Source organism: Pan troglodytes, chromosome 5, assembly GCF_028858775.2.
Source record: "Pan troglodytes isolate AG18354 chromosome 5, NHGRI_mPanTro3-v2.0_pri, whole genome shotgun sequence".
Taxonomy (NCBI): Eukaryota; Metazoa; Chordata; class Mammalia; order Primates; family Hominidae; genus Pan; species Pan troglodytes.
In genome coordinates, this window is record NC_072403.2 from 156,585,308 (window position 1) to 156,610,603 (window position 25,296).

At 37.7% G+C, this 25,296-nt stretch overlaps 1 protein-coding gene across 9 annotated transcripts in view; it reads left to right on the top strand.

Annotated features, from left to right (window-relative positions):
* UTRN (utrophin) overlaps positions 1 to 25,296 on the top strand; it is a 568,196-nt gene that overhangs the window by 437,042 nt on the left and 105,858 nt on the right. For all 9 annotated transcript variants that reach the window (XM_009452168.4, XM_001172875.8, XM_009452171.5 and 6 more), the window contains one exon: positions 8,358 to 8,487. In XM_009452168.4, the coding sequence (XP_009450443.2) occupies positions 8,358 to 8,487 (130 nt within the window). The remainder of the gene's footprint in view (positions 1 to 8,357; positions 8,488 to 25,296) is intronic.

Here is a 25,296-nt window from a genome sequence, read left to right on the forward strand (position 1 = left end):
AAAATACATAAGCTTTGTGACAGGTTGTCATGTAAGAGCACTTTTAGCTCAATGGCCAAGCCTCGAGTCAGCAAGTAGCCAGATGTCTGCTGCATAGAGAAGTATGTGGTTGCTAGGTGTCTCTCCCATCAACCACAAGGAATCTTTCCCTAACTTCCTTGATAGAAAACATTTTAACAGAAGCAATCACCCTCATTCTTCACTCACTCAGCTCTGAGAGCACCAATCTCTAAGCTAGGCATGCACTTGCCTCAGAGCCTTTGCACTTTCCATTTTCTCTGCCTAGATTGCTCTTTTGCCAGGTATTCTCATGGCTTGCTCCCTCACTTCCCTCCAGTTTTTTTTTTTAAATATCGCTATCTTTCAGATGCCTTCCCTGACCACTTACACAAAATATTACCAACCCTCATCTTCAACCCACCATCTCTCTCCCACTTATCCTGTGTGGTAGATTTTTATAGTAATGAATCATGCCTCCCTGTGTCCACACTCCTATGCAGAGGGAAATTTTTTCTCTTTTCATCAAAAGATAAAGTGCATTTTTCCATTCTCTTGAATCTGTTCTGGCTTCATGACATGCTTCAAACAATAGAATGTGACACCGTGATGTGCAAACTCTAGAGCTTTGCTGTGTAACGTAGGAACCCTTAGACATATGTAACCATTTGTATTTAAATCACAATTAGATACAATTTAAAATTTAGTTCCTCAGCTGTACTAGTCATATTTCAGATACTAAACCATATGTGACTAGCAGGTACCATATTGGAGAGCAATTAGAGACGACATAGGGGGAAACTGAGGTACCCCAGACAATAGGCACTGATGATTTCCAGACATGTGAGTGAGGCTGTTTTGTCCCGCCCTCCCCATCCAAGCTGCAGGATGACTATAACCTCACTAGTAATCCCAGGTGGTACCAGCCAAAGAACAGGTCAAATTGCCAACCCACACAATCATGAAAAATAATTGTCATTGTTTTAAGCTATAAGTTTTATATAGGTTTGATACACAGTCATGATAATGGAAACACCCTTCAATTCTAATGACTGGCAGTAATTTGGAAACCATGCCCTAAGGAGTTACCTCATGGGTGAGGATGTCACAAAATGAGGAAGACAGAGTGAATCCATACCATCCATGACAGTCAGATCAGTTCCTTATTTATCTAAAAAGAGAAAGGGATATTTGCTATTACTAAAATAAAAACCAACTGCAGACTGAAATACTTATTAATAGCACAGACTTAGTTTTACATCAAAAAATTACTACCAGCAATTTGCAAAGTAGATAGTTTAAAAATACAGAACTAACTGAAATCCATTATTTCAATTTAAGGTGAACAGATTGGGTGACTTTGTTATATCTTGCTCTGACATATTTTGTAACATTAAATACATAGTATTTAATTCTGAGAGCATTTCTCCCATAATTTATTATGCTCAAGCATTTATTGAGTGCTGTCTATATATGTCTAGGCAGGTACAATAGAGGATTTCAGATGATTAAGACCTGAAGCTTACCATGCAAGAACTCACAATTTAATGGAGGGGACAGATGCATGGTCAAAATATATGCACATTAACACAGTACAAGCTCTGTTAGAGGAATAGGAAGTGCTCTAGAAACACTGAGGTGGGAGCAGCCACCTTGTTATTGCACATACTGAACACACAGAATGAGCTCTTACTTTGCATATGCATTGGGGATAAAGACTAGAAAAGAAACAAATTAGACTGGGTGCAGTGGCTTATATCTGTAATCCCAGCACTTTGGGAGGCCAGGGTGGGTGGATTGCCCAAGCTCAGGAGTTCAAAACTACCCTGGGCAACATGGTGAAACCCTGTTTCTATAAAAATATATATTAAAAAAAAATTGGCCAGGCATGGTGGTGCATGCCTGTAATCCCAGCTACTTGGGAGGCTAAGGCAGCAGAATTGCTTGAGCCCGGGAGGCAGAGGTTGCAGTGAGCCAAGATCATGCCACTGCACTCCAGCTTGGGCGACAGAGTGAGACTCCATCTCAAAAAAAAAAAAAAAAAAAAAAAAGAAACAAATTACCTAGAGAATTGTTTTGTGTAAAAAACAGAATTATTGTTTTATTTTAATAATAACCTTGTTGAGATAGTATTCCTGTATCATAATATTTACCCATTTAAAGTGTGCCATTCAGGGGCTTTTAGTATTTTCACAGAATTGTGCACCATTATTGCTATCTAGATTCATAACTTTTTTTTTTTTTTTTTGAGATGGAGTCTCACTCTGTCACCCAGCCTGGAGTGCAGTGGTGCAATCTCAGCCCACTGCAACCTCTGCCTCCTGAGTTCAAGTGATTCTCCTGCCTCAGCCTCCTAAGTAGCTGGGACTACAGGCACCCGCCACCACGCCTGTCTAATTTTTATATTTTTAGTAGAGATGGGGTTTCACCATATTGGCCAGGCTGGTCTTGAACTCCTGACCTTGTGATCCTCCCGCCTCAGCCTCCCAAAGTGCTGGGATTACAGGCGTGAGCCACCGCGCCTGGCCCATAACTTTTTTATATTCTAAAAAGAACATCCATACCCATAAGCAGACACTCCTATCCCTCCCCTCCCTCCCCAGTTCCCCAGCCTTAAGCAACCAGTAGTCTACTTTCTGCCTCTCTAGACTTGCCTGTTTGGGACATTGCATGGTAATGGAATCTTACACTATGCCCTTTTCATGTCTGGCTTCTTTCACTGAGCATGATTTTAAAATTCTTCCATGTTATAGCACATATCAGTATTTCATTCATTTTTATTACTGAATAAGATGTCATTGTATTATGGATATATCACATTTTGTTTATCCATTCAGCAGTTGATGGATATTTGGATTGTGTCCATCTTTTGGCTATTATGAATAAGGCTACTGTAAACATTCATGTATGAGTGTTTATGTGGACATGTTTTTCTTTTTCTTCGGTATATACCTATGTGTAGAATTGCTGGGTCATGTTGACAACTCTGTGTTTAACATTTTGAGGACATGCCAAACTGATTTCCAGAGTGGCTGTGATATGGTTTGGCTCTGTGTCCCCACCCAAATCTCACTGAATTGTAATAATCCCCACATGTCATGGGAGGGACCCAGTGGGAGGTAATTAAATCATGGGGGCGGGTTTTTCCCATGCTGTTTTTGTGATAGGGAATAAGTCTCACAAGATCTGATGGTTTTATAAAGGAGAGTTCCCCAGCACATGCTGTCTTGCCTCCCGCCATGTAAGACGTCCCTTTGCTCTTCCTTCGTCTTCTGCAATGATTGTGAGGCCTCCCCAGCCATGGGGAACTATGAGTCCATTGAATCTCTTTCCTTTGTAAATTACCCAGTCTCAGGTATGTTTTTATTAGCAGCATGAGAATGGACTAATACAGGTTGCATTTTTACCATTCCACCAACAAGCATCAAGCTTCCTGTTTCTTCACATCCTCACCAAAAGTTGTTTTTATCTGGAACAGAACTGTTTTGAATGAAAATATAAACTCATTAAAACAGAAAAATTCCAATTATATTATGTTATATGCATTTAAGGTGGCCCATATATCAGTCACGTGATATTAGAACTTAAAGCTGAATGCCACTTTGTAGCTCTGTGTACAAAACAGCTCATTGGAGTCTAATGATCTTATCATTAATGTTCACCAGGTGGTTGGGAAATGCAGGTTTTCTTTTATGTCTAATTGAGAGAGTTAAAGTGTGAAATGATTATATGTATAAAACTGTTGAAAGTTAAATCTATTTCTGACATACAATTAAATATAATTGAAATAGGACAAATTGAATAACAAAATTAAATTTACAAAACAGGATACGAATGGAAATTATCATATGTATGCTGCTTTGTAGGATATTTGGGTGGTGCGTTGGCATGAGGGCCAGAGCCCTGTATTTGTACTTACTTGGCGTGGTTCCCACCTGCCCAGGCTTGCCTCCTGTACTTCCCTACATTGGCATATCAAAGGAGTTCGCGAGACATTTTCCAGCCAGCACCCTGCGCAGAGAGGATTTCTTTTTCTTTTTTTTTTCTGAAGCACTGGAGTTTAATGTGGTTAGGAAGCAAAATACAATCTAAGACTCAGACTTGCTTTTAATGAATCCAGGAGACCTGACAATGATGTATTATAAAAAACAAAAATAAAAATCTGACAATACCCCCCAACTTGTCAGTGGCTTCCCATAGCCCATGATTGGGTTGAGTGAGTCTCAGTGCATAGGAAGCAGTGCAGTGGTCTTTGTGGCCTGACCTCCGCCCACACCTTCAGCTTCAGCTGCTACCACTCTCTGAGTACTGAAGTTTTTGTAGTTCCCTGAGGGCGCACACTGTGACACTCCTGCATTCTCTGCTAGTGTTTAGTTTCCTTTGCTGGGAGTACCTTTCCCTCTCTGCGAGACTCAATTTACGCACCACCTCCCCCAGGAAGCATTACAGATCCCCCAAGGCTCTACTAGGTCCCAGACATGGCATTAGTCTGGGTGCTTTGTTTACCATGCTGAACAAAAACAGAAAAAGTCCCTGGTCTAGTGGAGCTTATATTTTATCTAAGAGAGGGACTAAACAAGAAATATAGAAATGTCACCTCTCTTGCATAGTAGAAGGTGCCAGGTCTAGGAAATACAAAGATAGTTAAGCAGAATAATGAGAATGGGAAATGTAGGGGATGAGAAAGGTGGAATGCTACATTCAATAAGGTAGGTGAGTGAGCCTCACCTTCTAGACACCCTTGAAAAGGATGAGGGAATCTGTGATATGGCTAAATCTAGGGAAAGAGCTTTCCAGGCAGAGCAAACAGCCAGCCAAAGAGATTACTCTATTGTGAGAGTCTCCATGTTAAACTAATAAAATTCCATCCATAAAGGAAGTTGATAGGTTGGTTTTCCAAAGTATCCTTTCTATAGACCAATATATACATATTTCCATTTCAATTTTTGAAATCTAAAAAGAAGTTCCAAGACAAATCTCTCCTTTGCCCTCTTCCCTCCCCACACCCCTGCACAATGCACGTTTTGTGGACTATTAATAGTCTAGAATTCCTAATCAGAAATTACTGTACACCTAAGTTGCACAGATCATATTGTCTTCTTTCTCCAACAAAAGATCTGGATTTGCCTGTAAAATATATGCCCCGTAATAGTTTTATATTTCCAGAGGGCCAGTTCTGCCTCTGCTCTTCCTTCTCTGAGTCATTTGCCTTTATGTCCCGTCTTCTCTGAGTTTTTAATCTTTCCACATTATTGCCTATTGGTGTTTTCTGGTTGATCTTTTGTGCTAAATTCTAAATGCCATTGTGTGAATTCTTCCTCCTATTTGATAAACCAGAGTGAAGACCTGTTCTAAGATCTTCATCTTCTCTTCAGTGGCTTGCATTAAATCTGTACATTCCTGGAACTTCCCCTTCCCCAGGAAGAAATCTAGCACAGGCCTTGCACCGCATTTTAAGAATCTTTACCACTCCTGAGCCAGGCGCGGTGGCCCATGCCTATAATCCCAGCACTTTGGGAGGCCAAGGCGGGCGGATCACGAGGTCAGGAGATCGAGACCATCCTGGCTAACACAGTGAAATGCCGTCTCTACTAAAAATACAAAAAAATTAGCCAGACGTGGTGATGGGGCCCTGTAGTCCCAGCAACTCAGGAGGCTGAGGCGGGAGAATGGCGTGAACCCGGGAGGTAGAGGTGAAGGTTACGGTGAGCTGAGATTGCACCACTGCACTCCAGCCTGGGCAACACAGCGAGACTCTGTCTCAAAAAACAAAACAAACAAACAAAGAAACCCAACAAACTACTCCTTGCTGAGTATGGTGGCTCACGGCTGTAATCCCAGCACTTGGGAGGCCAAGGCAGGTGGATCACCTGAGGTCTGGAGTTTGAGACCAGCCTGGCCAACCATGGCCAACATGGTAAAACCCCATGTCTATTAAAAGTAGAAAAATTAGCTGGGTGCAGTGGCAGGCACCTGTAATCCCAGCTACTTGGGAGGCTGAGGCAGGAGAATCACTTGAACCTGAGAGGCAGAGGTTGCAAGTGAGCCAAGATTATGCCACTTCACTCCAGCCTGGGTGACAGAGTAAGACTCCATCTCAAAAAAAAAAAAAAAAAGGAATGTTTACTGCCCCCATATTTACTGATTAGATTTGGGTTTGGGAAATATCTTGACCACTAAAATTAAAAAAAATAATTTTGCTATATTACCTGCTGGTTTTCACTATTTTTTAAGTAACATGATTTTTCATGTCATTATTATATATTTTTAGGTGATTATGGAAGTAAATGCTAGGAATATTTTTATTCCTCTAGAGCTTCTTGCTCTAACAACATAATAATCTAAGTTAAAGAACTGGCTCAAGACTTGTAAATGTGTATTTTTTTGGATTAAAAATCTTTTTTTTTCTATTTTCCTTGTATCTCTTTTTATTTCCATATATTAAAACTTTAAGTGCCAGATGTATATAATCTTTTTTTTTTTAATTTCCTGAATGTCACATCCTGCAATTTCTTCACAAGCTGCGTTTGTTAAATAGGAGATGATGGAAGGTTTGTTATCCCCGCCCCCACCGCCCGCCCGCCACCCACCAACATAGTCATTTAATGCTCATCAGTGATAATTGCTGTGTGAATTTAGTTGATTTGTGCTTGCTTCGCTGTCAGTCTTTGGTTTTATGGATCTAGGAAGGACATATAAATGTACCTTTGCATTTTAGAGAAAGTTTTATTTTATCCTATATCCTGTGTTACATCACTATATCTTAATTGTGGATTTTTTGGTTCACTTTGCTCTTTCATTTTAAATTTTTTATCAAAGTAATAATTGTATAGTTTAAAAGTCAAAATAATATTTACAATGCTTACACACAAAAAAATAGCATTTTTGTCACTCCATCTCTCACTAGTTCTTGTCAGCTGTACTCATCCCTCCCCATCTGTGAGGGTTAAGCTACACTTTGGTTAGTCCAAGCACACTTTCCAGTATGCTTACCATGTTATGACTTATCTCCTCTATACATGAGTAGGAAAATTATCAGTAATAGTGGTTTCTAGAGTAGTACTTGAGGAGGGTAACGGGTGGCGTGTGCATGCTTCATGGCCTTATTCAATCAAGCACTCTACTCTTGATTTACTGCTAAATCCTCCTTGAATCTTTAGATTTCCTAAAGGCTATCATGAGATTTTCTGGATATAGAAAATGTAGCCCATTAGTCTCTGTCAGCTTCATTACCAGTGTTTTTTTGTGTGTATGTTGCTTAGATCCATATTTTTTATATAAGATAATTATTCTGGTATTTCTTGATTTTTTCATTCTTACCTTTTATTGACTATGGAAGAAAAGGATCTAGCCTGCAAATACTGTAGCATCTCAACATAGTGATGTCAAATACTACTAAAAATTTAGTTGTCTTCAAAAGGAAAGATTTTATTCATTCTAACATATAATGAAAGTTCAGTATTTTAGAAAATAAAAGTCTGACTTTTCATAATAGGTTGCCAGGGAACTACACTGAAGGCAAAATATTAGAGCCAGTAGGTGGTTATGTGTTTAATTTTAAGAGGATAACAATATTAACAAATTCCATTTGGCAACAGCATTAAAATTGCACCTGAGAAAATCTTCGTTACTCTTATCTTGCAGCAGTCGCTGAAGGAGTTTGGTTGTTTTTGTAGGTGCAGGGGTGAAAGTTTAGCTCCACTTCAAGGAACAAAGGTGCTAAAGAGAAACTATTCTGAGAATCATAGATTTGCATGAAAAACCTCACAAAAGAAAAATAGTAATTGCCTCAGCATGAGAGATGGAACATATTTTAAGATAATTGGAGACTGTTTTATATGTGCCCTCATTGGTTTATTTTTGATTTCATGTATGTACTTTGTTTCTGTCGCTTCATTTTTTTTCTTAATGTATTCTAAATAATGTAAAACCCTTCTGAGGATCTTATTGCTACTTGTGAAATTACCTTTCTCTGTATCATTGGATGTAATTTTTTTGTCAGTCAGTCTTACAAGAAAAAAGTATCTTAGCAAAGGCTATTATATTTTATCAATCTGACATCAGTGAAAATCCTAAAAGTACATTTTGTGTAAATTCAAATACACTGTAACAATTTCCCTTAAGTGAATATTTTAAGCTGTTTCTTTTTTTATATACTTAACGTTTACAAAAATTATCTTTTTTCCTTTGTATTTTTCTTCATATCTATAAAATTTACATTTTGGCTTCTAACTTAGCTGAAATACTTGCTATTAGTCATTTTCTTGCTAAGTGTGGTCAGAAGTGGTATAGTTGAAGATGTCCCATAATTTGGTGAACACGTGAGGTTACAAACTCAACTTTTGCTTCTCTTTTGAAAGGCCCTGAGACGGGAGTTAAAGGAGAAAGAATATTCTGTCCTGAATGCTGTCGACCAGGCCCGAGTTTTCTTGGCTGATCAGCCAATTGAGGCCCCTGAAGAACCAAGAAGAAACCTACAATCAAAAACAGGTGATACTGGTTTCTCCACTACATCATAAAAACACATGCTAGGAGAACAAAAAACCCAAAATCAAGTAGGAAATTTCCTTATAGCATTTTAGGATCTAATATTTAAATCTTTTCTTCTAAGTGTTACTTTATTCAAATATGTCATTAATTCACAGATATCTAGATTCTTAAATTAAGAAAATAAAATTTTTGTATACCTCAATATCAATTTTAAAGGAAATTAACTGCAGAAAAAATAGATTGTCTAAAAAGTGTACTGTAACTATAAAAATAATTTCTATAAGAAATAAAAATTTATATTTCTTACATGATAAATAATTGCAAGTAGTAGAAAGTTATTAAAATATAGTAAATATACAAAATATTTCAAGGTCTATAAGTAAGATTACTTTAGATAATGACACACCAAAGTCCTTTCTTTTACAAGCAGACAACATTTCTTTAATTTAAAAATAATACCCTGTGTGTTTATTTACTTTGGCTTAAAATTTAAATAATAACTACCTTACTAGCAAATTTACTAGCGAAAAATATATATTTCTTGTATTTAAACATGTTATGTGATAAATAATTGCAAGTAGAAGACATTTATTAAAATATAATAGTAAATATATAAAATATTTAAATATCTATATGTAAGGTTACTTTTAAAAATGAGAGACCAAATACTTTTCTTTTACAAGCAGACAACATTTGTTTAATTTAAAAATAACCTGTAACATTTATATACTTTAGCTTAAAATTGAAACAGTAACTACCCTACTAACAAATAGCAATATATCACATAGTAAACTTAAGAGAAAATGTGTAATGAATTCTGGGTCCAATATATATCTGTATTGTGATTTTTCACTGCTGACAATAAAATCATTCTGATGCATTTTTAAAAATAAACATGCCATTCAAAATCGTTTTTCATCATTCACTTCACATAGTAACAGCAAACCTGAAAGATTGCCTCATGCTGTGTCCAGCAGTGTAAATCATGAACATTTATTACTTGTAAGGGAAGCATAGTTAGAAAATGCTTTCTTTGACTATAACTGGAACTGGATCAGACATATGGACAGGTAGCCATTTTCCTACTGAATCTTACTCAAGGAACCTTCTTCAGTCCGAATAAATTTCCCATCAAGACCATAATCTTTTTGACTCTCTGAAACTAGTTGTATATATGTGTGTGTATGTATACACACACGTACACACACACACAGCACACTTAACTTGTCTAGCATTTCTTTTTGTTTTCTGCTGGTGGAAACACTGTCTTTCCAGTTAGCCTCCTACAAAGCTAAGTCATTGTTGAGTCTTCCACTTTTCACCAAATCCAGTGGTCTACAAATCACTCATAATTATTATTTCTTTTCTTTTTCTTTTTTTCGAGGCAGAGTCTCACTCTACCACCTAGGCTGGAGTGTAGTGGTACGATCTCAGCTCACTGCAATCTCTGCCTCCCAGGTTCAAGCAATTCTCATACCTCAGCCTCCCATATAGCTGGGACTACAGGTGTCCGCCACCACGCCCAGCTAGTTTTCATATTTTTAGTAGAGACGAGGTTTTGCCATGTTGGCAAGGCTGGTCTTGAACTCTTGGCGTCAAGTGATCTGCCTGCCTCAGCCTCCCAAAGTGCTGGGATAACAGACGTAAGCCACTACACTCAGCCTTATATTTGTTATTTCTATCTTTGAAGAATTATTCCTTTTGAGTACTCTGTTTTATATATATATGTATATATATATATAATGTATACACACACACGTGCATACTCATGTGCACACACACACTGCCATTAATTCCACATTCTCAGCCTTTTGTGTGTAGACTTAGAATAGTTTTAGGCAGAATCCATTGCTACTTTTGGTAGCATTGGTCCCATTGCATTGTTCTGTCATCTGTGTGCAACACGTAGTATTTGCCCATATATTCTCTCTCTTCCACTTTAGTCTACTACTGATAAGTAAATCTTATCATGTAATCATATTCGTGTTTCTCCCCTGATTATACATCTTTCTTGACTTTCCATTGCATACTGAAAAAAAATCTTGGCCTCCAGCATGACATTTATTGTTTCATTTTATGTCATGTTATGTTATGTTATGTTATGTTATGTTATGTTATGTTATGTTAGGTTATGTTATTTTGAGACAGGGTTTTGCTCTGTTATCCAGGCTGGAGTGTAGTGGTGAAATCACGGCCCACTGCACATCAACGTCCCAGGATCAAGTGATCGATTCTCCCACCTCAGCCTACTGAGTAGCTGAGACTACCACAGGCTATCTTTTTTAAAAGTTTTTGTAGAGATGGAATCTCATTGTGTTGCCTCGGTTGGTCATGAACTCCTGGGCTCAAGCCATCTTCCCATTTTGGTCTCCAAAAGTGCTGAGAATACAGCCGTGAGCCACCGTGCCCAGCCTAGCATAATATTTATTTTAAAAATCTTTGGATCATCACCTTGAATGCAAACATGCAGCAATTAGGCATATAATTGAGACTACTGATTAAAGCACACAAATGTGATTTCTGTGCACATATGTTGGACTCTGAAGATATCATTTGCTGAGCTTAGGGCTATTTTGAATATAGCACATTTGATCAAATGGAACACAATCCTTGTACATTACTGCCGTTTGGAAAACATACTGCTTTTGGCTGGGCACGGTGGCTTACACCTGTAATCCCAGGACTTTGGGAGGCCGAGGCAGGCGGATCATGAGGTCAGGAGATGGAGACCATCCTGGCTAACACGGTGAAACCCCATCTCTACTAAAATACAAAAAATTAGCCAGGTGTGGTGGTGCATGCCTGTAGTCCCAGCTACTCAGGAGGCTGAGGCAGGGGAATCGCTTGAACCCGGGAGGCAGAGATTGCAGTTAGCCGAGATAGCAACCCAGCCTGGTGACAGAGTGAAACGCCATCTCAAAAAAAAAAAAAAACAAAAAAAAAAACTTTGCAATTGAAGCCCTCCTGATTTTTCAACAAATTTTTTACTACCGTTTTTATAGTTCCATAACCAATCTATACTATCTACTTCCTTGAATGATTTTGGAACTGTCTTGTCATGGATGTGCTACCTTCCCTTCTTTCATCTTTTGAAGTTCTTTCAAAAGAACATTTTAAGGCTTGCTTATGTCCTTCATATACAATATTAGAATGGTTAAGAGCCTTAGAGATGAACTAGTCCAAGGCTATTTACTTAACAGATGAGACAACTGAGGTCCATCGAGGAAAAATGAACTGCTCAGGTCTCAGCCCAGTCCTGTTGGATATCTAACATATGCAGCTATTATTTGTATTGATTTTCAGATGTTAAAATTTTCTTACTTGCCCTAAGTTGAGGAATCCAGTTTTGAGCATTTTATAACCTATGCAATGCCTGTATATATCAGGTACTCAATAAAAGTTTGATGAAGAGTACATGACTGCCTGAGTAAATAAGAGGTATAAAGAAATTCATTTATTTATTATTCTGACTTCATATACAACCTATTACAAGAACATTTTTATGAGCTAGATGCTTAACAATGATTCCTCTCTCACCCCTCCCCTGGCCACCATCACCATATTTAACAACAAGGAAAATGAGCCCAGATGTCTCATGTACCCCGTAAATATATATACACTTACTGTGTACCCACAAAAATTTTAAAAAAAGGAAACAAGCCCAAACTGTAGAGAATTCTTTGAAAGAGTTGAACTCATCAGTACTTGCTTTTCCTCACAATCTTGAGTCTATAAAGAATAAGTGTAGATGGGAGAAACTGATATTATCAGCAGTAGAGTAATTGGATTATTGGTTTTTAAGACGAAATGGAAATAAACCCCAACTTTTCTAGAATGAGCACTCAACATTTACGAAATTCCTTTCCTATATCTGTCAAGAAGCCCCTGCCCCTTCCCGTCACCCTGAGTCCATTCTTCCATCAGTCTTTGCATCTTACCTCATGCTCCTCCATCTTCTGGGTTGCTCAGGCTAAAATCCATTGGGCCGCTCTTGGCTCCTTTGTCCTTTTGTCACCCAAATCCATTCTGTCAGCAAGTCCTGTCATCACTACATTCAAAAGGTACCTAGAATATGATCCTTTATCACCACGTCTACTATGCTTTCCTGGTCTAAGCCCCCACTACCCCTTGGATGATTGCAGGTTCCTTCAACTCATCTGCCTGCTCTGCCTTTGCTCCCTTATTAGAGATTTCCAACACAATAGCCGTAAGGACCATTTGAATATATAAGTCATGTCATGTGACTCAGAGAAGTCAGATTCTTATAATGGCTCACAGACTGTATGCCAGGGGGTGCCATGTTATGTTTCTGACCTGGTCTCTTATTATTGTCCCTTTCGTTCCACTCCCTGTAGATGTAAGCTCCTTGAAGACAGAGGGTTATTTTTTTTTTCACTGCTGTATTTTGTAATATTTAGAATACTATCTGGTACATAGTAAGTGCTTATTACGTAGTGTTTGAAAGAATACATGCATGAGCTGAGCACTGTGCAAGATGGATAAAGAAGTATAACACATGTTCCTGAGGTTTCAATTTAGTGGGAGATCAAAACTAGCACAGAGCGTGAGAAAGCAAGCAATGTAAAAGTGTCCGTAGTCATGCACTCAGTTGTGTCCTGAGGATTCTAAGTGATGCGGGCATTCCAGGAGAGAAGGACTCTGAGGGTCAGAGTGGAGAGAGGTTGATTCCTGAGCTAGTCTTAGGGGTATGGACAGGTAGGAAGTGATCAAGTTCGGGAAAGAGGAATGGCCATGCTGGGGGACAGAATCCTTAGCAGAACAGCTCAGCCATAAGGAAAGAGCAGCTGTATTTTGGGGAGTCAGTAGACAGCCTGGCCTGGTTGCCAAGAGTCTTGTGCCTGGACGGCAGATGGGGATGAGATGGTTGTATGTACTGAATGGTTCAGAGGACCTGGAAAGGTCCTACAGAGGACCTGGAAAGTCAGGCAGAACATTGTAACTTCATACAAGAAAGAAGGTGCTAGTACAGTTTTGCTTTTTTAAGCTTGGGGAAAAAAATAAGAAGTTCACTTGTCTCATCTTATCCAATTTAAAATCTACCTTCAGTCAGCTTTTCTTGTCTCTTTGCTTCCCTAGGACTTTGCAAAGTTTATAAAAAGCTACTTTAAAGCAGTACAAAGTGTTACATCACTAAAACGCCACATTATTCTGGACTCTTCTCAGTGGTCAGTCATTTAAGGGTTAAAACGATATTATATAATTTTTTTAAAAGTTTCATGAACATTCTAGTCATGCGTCATTCATAGTGTTGGTGAGGAAGTCATTTGGGCATGCATGTTTCAAATCCCTAATAAAATGTCTAGAAAGATACACAGAAAAAAAAAGATACTGGTTTTTGAGTTCTTATTTTACTGTGACATTCAGGATGTTTTAAGCTCCATGTTTTTAATACTACATTTGGGGGGGGCAAGAAAAAAAGAAGTCATGTCAATTTAACTTCATGTTTTTTGTTGTTGTTGTTTGTTTATGATTAGCAATTTTCATACTGCCTCCTTTCCTGATACTATTTTCTATAACGATGGCTGGTTTTACTTGTTAAAAATAAATCAAAGAAAACTATCCATAATAGCTTTTATACTTTTGTTGTTTACCATGACTTATGTACATCTGCTATTAGAAGTAGCAAGCGTTTGAACATTAGTTATCCTGTTTGATGCCGAAGTACTCAATGTTGGAGAGGTTAGATCAGGAAGAAATCAAGTGATTTTTTTCGGTTCTATTTAATAAGCATTTTGTGAGTATGTGATGTGTACCATGCTGTAAGGACATACCAAGATGGAGTCACCTCTTTTCTTTTAGATAACCATTCTAGAAAAACTTTCCTCCATGATTTTTATCTCCAATGCCTTTTTTTCTTCCAGTTCCTTTAAATTTTTTCCATTACTAATTATCTTATACTGTTGTATGTATTTTTAAGTATTTAAAAATCACTATTAACTGACCATTCCACATTAGGTTCCTCCATACCAATCTTATGCTAGGCCTATTTCAATATATTCTTAATTGGCATTTCTCCATTAACATAAATCCTAAAATGATAAACCTAAAGCACAAACCTGGCATGAGGTTTCCTGGAGATAAAAACTGCCCGTAGTGCATGCCATGGGATCTGAGCTCCTCCACCTGGCACAGAAGGCTGCACAGCAATTTGTCCTCAGCTTTTCCATCCGGCCCCACCTTGTGCCTCTCTTCACTCCACTCTTGAGGTTCGCTGGGAGCCAGGCTCCTCACGACATTCTGCAGGTAGTGGTCTTCCTTGCCTTTGCCCCATTGCCCATCCCAGTTTTCTGCCTGTAGGTCCTCTGACCTGATTTCCAACGCTTGCCTCATTTGCCCACGCAGCTGCTGGTCATCCTGCCGGCTCTGCTGGGGCTTTGTGTCTTCCTGGACGCTTTCCCTTCCCGAGCTCTCTGCCATGATTCCCTGGCACCCTGTGGTCTCTCTCACTGTGTTTTCCAATGTCTGTGTCTGAAGCTTGGCCCTTCACTCTTTTTTTAGTGATTACCCTCATTGATGGAGAATCTGAAAGTGTGTAAAAAAATGATCTGAGCAGCCAGGATAGAGATTGTATGGAAAACATAGTGCAGATACTTTTCTTAGATCATGGGAAAGCCACTGAAGTACTTCTCAGAGGTATTAACTTCTGCTGTAGACACTGGTGCGACTGTATGAACTTGATGTCTGATGAGTGATGGGTAAGTAGCAAAATGAAGTGACAGGACAGGGACAAAGATTAATGGTAAGAAATGACTCCAGCTGTCTGACAGCAATGAGGAGAAAGAAATGATAAAAAGATATGCAAGAATCCTAAAATAAAACAAAACGAGGTAGTCTTTGGGACTTTCAACAGTAAAAGAAAACTGAAGCTGTGAATTATGGTATGTGTATTTCTGAAGAAGGAATATAAATCAGTTAAGAGAAGGCATAGGAATTTATATTATATTTTAGTAAATTTTCTTCCAAAATGGTAACCATAAAAAAAATAGGGCTAAATGGGTCAAATGTAGCTCTTTGGAAACCTCAACTACTCAGATTTCTGCTTTTAAATGGCTATTAAGTAAATATGATTTTTAGCTGAACTAAAATTATCTGAATCCTTGTAGAAATTTTACCAAGTTCACAACTTTGTCAGTAGTCCCTGACTTTTGTTTGAGCAATATGGAAATACTTAATTTCATTTAATTTGTATCATGTCAATGTATACTTTTTCCTTTTAATGCAATTGAACTGTTTTTCTTTTGATTTTAATCCCTAGTTTGTATGTGTTAGAAAGTATCACAGTACAACAATCTCTCATCCTTTGCATTGTTCTTTGTACTTTCCAAGCAACTTTCCTATTCATTCTCCTGTCTATCCCAATGAGTTGAGCCGATCATACAGTATGATTTTTTTTTAAAATAAAAACACAAAGACCAAGAAGATATTATGGTGCTGACCAAAGTCATCCAGCTAATGAAAGGTAGATGCAAGAACAGAGCCCTATGCGTCTATGACAATGACTTCCTTAACCTCTGGATTTTGGCTGGCTTTTGACTCATCCCTTCGATTTTATCTCCTCTATCTGTGTTCACTGACAGCCATCTGGCCCCTAACTTCCTAGCTCCTCCTTGATCTCAACGTCTAGAGCCTCTTAAACTTGCATCCATGTTTTCTGGTCTCTCCCTTGTGCTGCCAGCCTCCCCTGGCTGTTCTCAGTACCAGATCAGAATTCCTGTGTGAACCACACTGCTGCACAGTGAAGCTGTGCAAGACAACAGCCTTCACCCACCCCTACCCCCAAACCTCCAGAGGGAATTAGGGAATATTTGTGCCTTCTCTCCTGTTCATTACCTTCAGTTCAGTTTAAAAGTCAGATCTGCACAGGGGAGTTAGAGCCTTCTGTCGATCTTCCTCTCTCCATACCACATACAGATGCAGGCAGGCAGGCACGCACATGCACAAGCACCCCCCACCAAACATACTTTATGATTTAAAGCTAAGGTATCAATCACTAAATAAAACTGCTAACAATTTTATAGGCTATCTCACCTCTAAATGTGTTTAGAAAATTACACAATTCATTGTATACATATGTATGGAGAAAACACCTGTCCTCTTCTTTTGATATTTTTAGATTAAAAAAGAGATTGCATTATTTTATCCACCAGTTTCCTCAGGAATCATCTTTAAAAATTATTCCAGTTAAAGAATTACTGTTACTACAACTACTATTTTATTTAAGCTGCCTGAATATCATTTCTGTTTCAGCCTGGAGCAGTCAATTTTGCTTAATTTAAATATTTTATTAATAATCATAGAAAAACCCAGCTATTACTTAATTTAGTCTATTTGTGCATGTATAGTTGAGTATAGTGGGTATAGTTGTGTATGTGTGTATGTGCATATACAACTTTATATAGTTGTGTATGAATGTATATGTGATGAATAGTTAATAATAATTTTTCAGATGAAAAAGTATGTATGGGTTAATGTTTTCCTCTTTGGTCCTTTGACAGATGGCTATGTATATTTAGTACATAATATGGTATGTAATATTTAACTCAGGGTATACTGTTTAATTTTTAAATATTTCCTGATATTTTAGAAAGCCAAGTATTAAGACTATTTTTCTTCCCTGTAAAATCTCATATATTTTGTGATATAACAAAGAATTTATAAGTGACATATTCAGTCCACTATGTCAGTCCACTTTATGCCAGTATTAGCAAACTTATGCAAATACAATTTCATAGTTATTAAATGAGTGAATATTTGAAATTATTGTATAGTTTAGTAGAAGTTACTTTTATATTCTCCATATAACTTAAGGTTACAACATTATTTTCTTGTATGTAATAAAATGAGGACAAATGACACATTAGTTAATAGAAGTAACTGGGCTAGTAAAACTAATGGGTGTTTTCTCCCAGGGCTTTTGTTTTCCTCACTAACAACTTTATTAATTGGAGCCTCATTCATTGTAAATGACAGGCACACAGCTTCCCTGAGTGTAGGCATGAAGGGGAAGGCATTGGCCTCCATAACCGAGCCACGGTAGAGACATAGCTGACCACAGGGACTGGAATACCACCCAGAAGACTTTTCTCCATGTCGTCTTCTCTGCTTCTCTGTACAGGTTTTCATTTTCTTAGCTTTCCTATGACTGTATAGCTCACAACCTCATACCAGGAAGGGCTCACCCTTCTTTAGATCCAGAATATTCCAGGAGAGGGCTCTGGTTGACTTGGCCCGAGTAACATGGGACTCAGGGACTGCTAGGATTGGCAGACCTTCTTCATAATATCATGCTAAATGGAGGAAGTATCCAATCCCATAAAGGAAGGGGAAAGTGAAAAATGGTAGTAAATGCAGGCATTCCCAACAAGCCAGCATTTCACAGGTGCTGACCATATGCCACACACTGTGCCAAGAAACTTACCTACCTTGTTTAATTGCATTCTCATAATAATTCCTTGAAGGGTGAATACTTACCACCCATTCTACAGATGAGGAAACTGAGAGTCTGAGAGGCTTAGAGGCATACTGTCTTCTATGTGACAGAGCCAAAATACAAACTAAGGCTTATGTCACAAAACTTGATGCTCTTAACTGCCATAGTGTACTATCTTAAACTACTTCCGTAATAATTAGTATTTGTAGCTATTCAATAGAAACAACATCTTATTTTCTATTTTCTTCGATTTTAAAATAATTCACACAGTAATTGAATATGCTTATAACTCTTTGCTTTTCTCTTTATTGTTGCTCTTTCTTCACTGAAATACCACGCTGCATAATGGAATCATAAACAGTTCACTGATTTCCTAACACCAAGGGAGAAGGTGTCTAGGCAATATTAGACTTTGTCTTTTTAATTTTCATATAAAAATTTGAAGTATAAGTAATTGCTTTCAGGCCTATAGACCACGACAATGATTTCATTAGCTTCTCAAGTCCAAATTAGATTAGTAAAGTTGTAATGCATGAAAAAGCGCAGAAAAATATAATGTTACTTTCTTTTCCGGTGTTCTTAACTACAGAGCAGTAATGTGATTTTTCACAAATTAAAGTTCTATAATATCTGTATGAATATAATGCATCTAGTCTTCAACTTTTCTAAAATACAACGAGCCAGCTGAGTAAGCCCATCGATTGGGTAAAAATTTGGAAAATGTTTTTCATGCTAACTCCTACCGTAGTAATAAAATCTCATTTAAATAAACAACAGTCTTCATGAAGAATTATATGATAAAGATTTGTTTGATAGACATAGCATTTTCAATTAATTGTTTACCATCTGTTATGTTCTCTAATCAGTGTTACAGCCATTCATAAATCACATTTGCCTCATAAAAAGATGGCAATCGTTTACACGTGTGTATTTTATTATAATCAGCATCTGAGACATTACTTTCTGATTTAAACATAAAGGACCGGAGGATACAAGACTCTTTTAGCGTGGTATAATGTACTTATGTTTTGTGATTGTTGTTGTTCTTAGTAGAAAACTGGAATCTTCCAAGAATTAGAGGTTTTGCCATTTTTTAAGAAGTATAATCCTAGCAAAGGCATGAATTCTCCTCTTCAATTAAACTCATCACTTATTTTGGCAGTACATAAACATAAGCCATATTTAACTTATAAGAATGGCAGAGAATGGATAGAAAGCTCCAGACTTCTTTGTAGCTCGATCAATCACTAGGGGCTGTGTTTAGCTGGGAAGCAGCCTGCGGAGAGATGGGCAGTCATGTGGCAAGAAATAAAAGACTTTGAATCTAAAACTCCTGTCCTTTGATTCTTGAAAGAGAAAGGGGAGAATTTTCTTCTTTATTTTCTTTTTCTAGTTAAAGATATTGTACAGAGATTGATTTATGCATTTAACAAGTACGTTTTGAGTGCCTACCATTTACAAGGGGGGTGTTCTAGATACTCGGGATACAGTAGTAGGCAAAACAGATGTTTTTTTCCTCCTGAAACATTCTCAGCTTTTCCTCTTTCCTTTTATTGCCACCTGCCTGCCCCCAGTGACCCATCTGTTGATGTCCAGCCCAAAGGAATTCACTTGAATAAATCGCAAAACTGCCACTACTTGGAGGAAATTCAGGGATTATTCCTGAATGAAGAAAATGGAAAGATCTCAGGTTGCTTAGCGAGGCCCTGGTTGTCTGTTCCAGGGTCTCTTTGCTCTTCCTGCTTCTTTCCTTGGAGTTGCGTCTGTCTAGTGGTTGGCCCCTGCTTCTTCCTCCACTCAACTCTGGGCTTATTTACTTTGGCCACTTCACAAGAAGAGTAAACCTTGAATGTATTTAGACTCCAGTTCTGCCTCTATTGACTTCAGGTCAGTGGTGCCATGTAGCTCCCTCCACAGCGTGTTTTGTATTCTGAGTTCCCCTTCATTTGTGTCCCCTCTCTTAATAACTTGCATTTACTATTTGTGGAAGGTAGTCCCTAAATCTGTTTACTTTTGAGGTCTTGATGTTCCCTAAATATATCTGTGTTCTCTTTTCTTAAAAAAAAGAGAAAAAAAAAAGAATTTGAGAAGTCCACTAGCAGCATGGATGAATCTATGCCATCTTTATCATATCCGTATTGAAAGATTTAGGCTACATATTAACAGGTGAATCTGCTCTGAGTAGCCTCTTGTTATTGTCATCCTTATAATTTATTAAATGGACATAATTAGAAGCACTAATCAGCCGTGGCACTTGATGATGTACTTGTAATCTGGCTCATAATGGGTGGTTGTCATCAGTTATTGTACAGAGTAGGAAATGGTCAGGGCCCTCTCAAACACTGATTGAACATTTCAGAGTTATTAGATGGATCTTAATCACTTAATCAGAAAATTAGGAAATAATGTATTTCCCAGTATTTTAATCAGAAACATCTTTTGGTCATGAGGAAAGAGAGAGAGAAATAGGAAGGGGGTAAAGGGAGAGAGATATTGAGAGAGAGCAAGTCAAGTCTTTTCCCTTGAGTTCTTATTGGCTAATCAACCTGGTTTGCTTATGTGAAAATCTCTACAGATATCTAAGCCTCCCAGAGCTAGTTATAAAATAGTAAAAAGGAATGAAAGAGTAATCTTCCTCAAGAACCTACTGTGTGCCACACATGTGCTAGTAGCTTTCTATGTATTAACTGAGGTTGAAAGAGATAAGGAATATATCTAGGATTATGTAACTAGTTAGTATTAGAACTGGCATGCAGTCTCCTAATCTTTTCTTCTACCAAATTGTCCAGCAGTAAAAATGCCAGTTGTGAATTTTTTTCTTTACTTGATTGTTTTAATATTTCCTTTTCATCTTTTGGTAGAATAAAACAATAAGATTATAGATACATGCAAAAAAGCAAATAGTATAAATAAGGTATTTGGAATTACCATACTTGAAATGATTTTGTAAGGTTGATCCTTCTATTTCACAATAGTTTTTTTATAAGTGCTTTACACAGATGTGAGAAGGAGGAAGAAAAATGAAGTGAAAATATGTCCACTTAAAAGTGTAAAGTTGAATGTTCTCAATAAAAAGGAGCACTAAAAATTCAATTCAGTCCAACTCAATTAAGTAATTATATACTGAGGACATACCAATCTCTAGACTGGCTACTATAAAATCAATATGGAAGGAAAGAAAACATTCTTGACATTGGGCTTTAAAACGTAAGTGTAGAAAAGCCACAATGGAGATTACAAATGTTGATATCATAATTGAGAAAAAAATACCATACATATGGGAAATGTTTATTAAACAATAACACTGGGCGAATTCTAATAAATTTCTATCATTATTTCATGGGAGAAACATAGTTTCATTTTTTAAATTTAAAAAATAGCTTTGCATAAGCACTCAAAGGAAGAGTTTTTTTTCCTCTACTATTAAGATTTCTTTGAGATATACAGAGGCTCAACCTTCTTACATAATTGAATTGAGGTAAAATAGACTCTTGAAATAAAATATTTTTCTAGCATGAGAAAATAGGGTTTGCACTTGATAAAACTGGGCTGGGCAGGTCAAGTAACTGGCCTAGGGGCAATGGGCAAAATGGGAGCAGGACTGATTCCAAATCCTAGTCTCTGTTCCTGGTCCAGCTTTGGTTTTTCACCTGCATTCTAAGCAAGTGTATTATAGTCTTTTTCCTCATGGTATAAAGAAGAGCGTGGCATAAATGCTGTGCCACTAATTTGCATATTTGAAGAAGTAAAGGTAATTGGATGACAGAAAACGTCAGGATTGATCTTTCCTTTTTCCTCTCTGCCTTTGTCTTCTTCCTGTTTCTTCTTTCTAAAAGATAGTTATCTGTGGTCCCTTAAATAGCTTTGTAATGCAATAAATAAATTGGTATTTAAAATTATGAAATATGAATATAAAATAAGTATAATATTTATAATACATAATATATAAATATATAATATAAATAAATATAAAAGTATAAATAAGAGGCTAGGTGCAGTGGCTTATGCCTGTAATCTTAGCCCTTTGGGAGACTGAGGTGGGAGGATCACATGAGGCCAGAAGTTTGAGGCCAGCCTGGGTAACATAGTGAGACCTCATCCCTAAAAAAAAAAAAAAAAAAAAAATCACTGTGGCACATAACTGTGATCCCAGCTACTCAGAAAGCTGAGGTGGGAGGATCACTTGAGCCCAGGAGTTTGATGCTGTGAGCCAGGCTTATGCTACTGCACTTCAGCTGGGGCAACAGAGCAAGAACCTGACTAAAAAAAAAAAAAAGGTGTGTATATATATATATATAAAATTTTTAAATATATAGATATATAAAAATTATGTATAATATATACATAATTTTACTTATGTATATTATACATAAATATATATATTTTCTTCTGAGTAGTTGAGTGTATATGTATGTAATATAATTCTACCCTCAAATTTTGGCCAGTTCAATGGGAAGACCCAAAGGGAGGAGAATGGAGAGTGACAGGGCATACACACACACACACACACACACACACACACACACACTCACACACACACACACACACACACTTTAGAGAATAGGAAAGTGACATAGGAAAAAAAAAGTCTTCTGATCTCAGAATTGCTAGCAAATTTATTTGGTTTTCTCATGCTGTTTCCTCTGTCTCTAGCATTAGCCTCTATTACTGCCTTTCCCAATGCAAATTAGATTATCCTCTTATCACTGAGCTTCATTTGCTCTCTGGCCTCCAGTATTTAGTGACTGTGCTCTGTGTTGACACAAGAACCCAGTGGAGTGGAAATGTCCCGTGAGCTTCAGCTACGTGGTCCAGAGAAATCAATTTATATGCCAATAGGCTAGCCACATTCCATCCTGACTACCTGTTAGAACCACCTGGGGAGCTTTGGCATCTATATATCCATGCCAGACCTTACACTGACCAGGGAAATCACTACCTTTTGGGGGAGGGTTCCTGGATTATCAGCCTTAAAAACTCACTCAGTCCCTCACTGTGAGGGTCGTTTCTAACATGACACCGGGGTTCTTCACTGGTGGAGCAGATTCTCTGCTTCTACTTGTAGGTGGGCCTTAGCATTTACCACAAATACCTATTCAGAAAATCTCAAGTAACATTTGTCCTTTGATTTTCAAATGAGAGGACTTTTTTTTTTTTTTAAGAATGCAATCATTTCCCTTTTTTTCATTTTTTTCTGCCTTTTAGATGTTTGAATTTATTTATTATTTATTTTACTCCAAATAGTCATACCTTCATATTTCACGTCGCTTCTTCTTATGTATTTCACAGACTTCTAGAAAGTTTTTGTTTTGTTTTTTACTTTGCTCTGTGCTTGGCTTAAAGTATGCATTCAGCTGAGATTGTTGCTGCACTGGGAAACTATTATTTTGACTCAAAAGTGATTCGTTGATATGTTTCCTTTCTGGCAGACAGATGGTGAATTGAACACAGAGCTTTTCTTTTCTTCTGAGTAGCTTCTTGAGTGGGGATTATGTAATAAATACTGCACAAGGACTGCTCAATCAATAGATTTTTACATTAAGGAAAGATAAAAACGTTAGAGGCAGCAGATGATGTTTTGTCACAAGACAAAGAACCCATGGGCCTCCCTGTGCCAGGTTATTTAATGTCTGACAGAATAAGTTTTTACTTTATCTGAGGAAAATTACCATAATTAAGTTGTCCCTTCTGAAATGAGTAGTGTATTTCTTTTTTTACAGTAGTCAATGCTTAAGATATATTTTTGAAAAAGCCCAAGTGACTTATTAACAAACACAGGTGTTTAATCATAAAAGTTACCACCTCTCATGAGACTGAGAATGATTTTTTTATCTTAGACATAACATTTCATATTTATGTAAAATATATACAATATAAGTATTATATATTCATCATTTTTTAGATATCTTTTTTTTTTTTTTCCTGAGATGGAATTTTGCTCTTGTTGCCCAGCCTGGAGTACAGTGGCACATTATCGGCTCACTGCAACCTCTGCCTCCCGGGGTCAAGCGATTCTTCTGCCTTAGCCTGCTGAGTAGCTGGGACTACAGGCATGCGCTACCATACCCAGCTAATTTTTTTGTATTTTTAATAGAGACGGGGTTTCATCATGTTGGCCAGGCTGTTCTCAAACTCCTGACCTCAGGTAATCCACCTGCCTTGGCCTCCCAAAGTGCAGGGATTACAGGCGTGAGCTACCGCACCCAGCCTAGATATCTTAAAGGTATAAGGATTTAAATAAAGTTTGTCTTTCTAATGATACACTGGCCTTCAGAGAGCTGCTTTCTCAAGAAGCCTTTGCAATCCTGACATGTTGCATGTTTTAGGGCTTTTCTCTGGGCTCCTAGACAGTTACTTGAACCTGTTTCTCTAATTCACTTATTTTTTTTTTTTTTTTTTTTTTTTGAGATGGAGTCTCAACTCTGGCACCCAGGCAATGGCACTGTGTCAGCTCACTGCAACCTCCATCTCCTGGGTTCAAGCAATTCTCCTGGCCCAGTCTCCTGAGTAGCTGGGATTACAGGCGCCCACCAGCACACCCGGCTAGTTTTTATATTTTTAGTAGAGATGGGGTTTCGCCATGTTGGCCAGGCTGGTCTCCAACTCCTGACCTCAGGTGATCCACCCACCTCAGCCTCCCAAAGTGCTGGGATTACAGGCATGAGCCGCCACACCTGGCCTCTAATTCACTTATGTTCTTTATTTATCTTGTACTGGTATATTTAGCCTATCTACCAATTGTGATGTTTTCTCTTCTTCCTTCAGTTCAGCTGCCAAGAGATTTCTGAAGTTTCCCTGTAGACTTCCACCACTTAAGCAGCACAACTTGTAGTTCTGTGGTTGCTAAATATCAATGTCTAGAATTTTTTTGAAATTTAGAGAGACAAACGTATGTGTTCTGTCACCTTTGACTTGGCTTTTATATAATATTTAAATAAAGTCAGGCAGACCAATTTACACTGAGGATGAAAGTTACAGTTTAGGAGAGCTTGCTTCTGTGCATTTTATGGTGAAGTTCATCTTATGATGATCATTTTCCAAGTGATTTGGAACATTTTGAGGTGAAGTGGAAATTGCTAATGTGATGTGTACTGAAAGATGAGATGTTATCACAAAGAAGAATGTGTTTTCTGTCTCAAATTAATGTACAGTTTATGTCAATTGCACTGCCTCTTTATTTGCAGTGGACAGTTGGATACCACCATCAAACCAGCTAGATAGGAAAGGGGTATTTTAAGGTGTAGAAGATAGTGAGGCCCCAGGAGTGTGGAGCCATGCTGGAGACCTTTCTAAGCTGTCTTGAGAATTTCTCCTCAGTGTTGACTGCATTCCTCTGCCCTTGCTTTACCAGCTCCCCA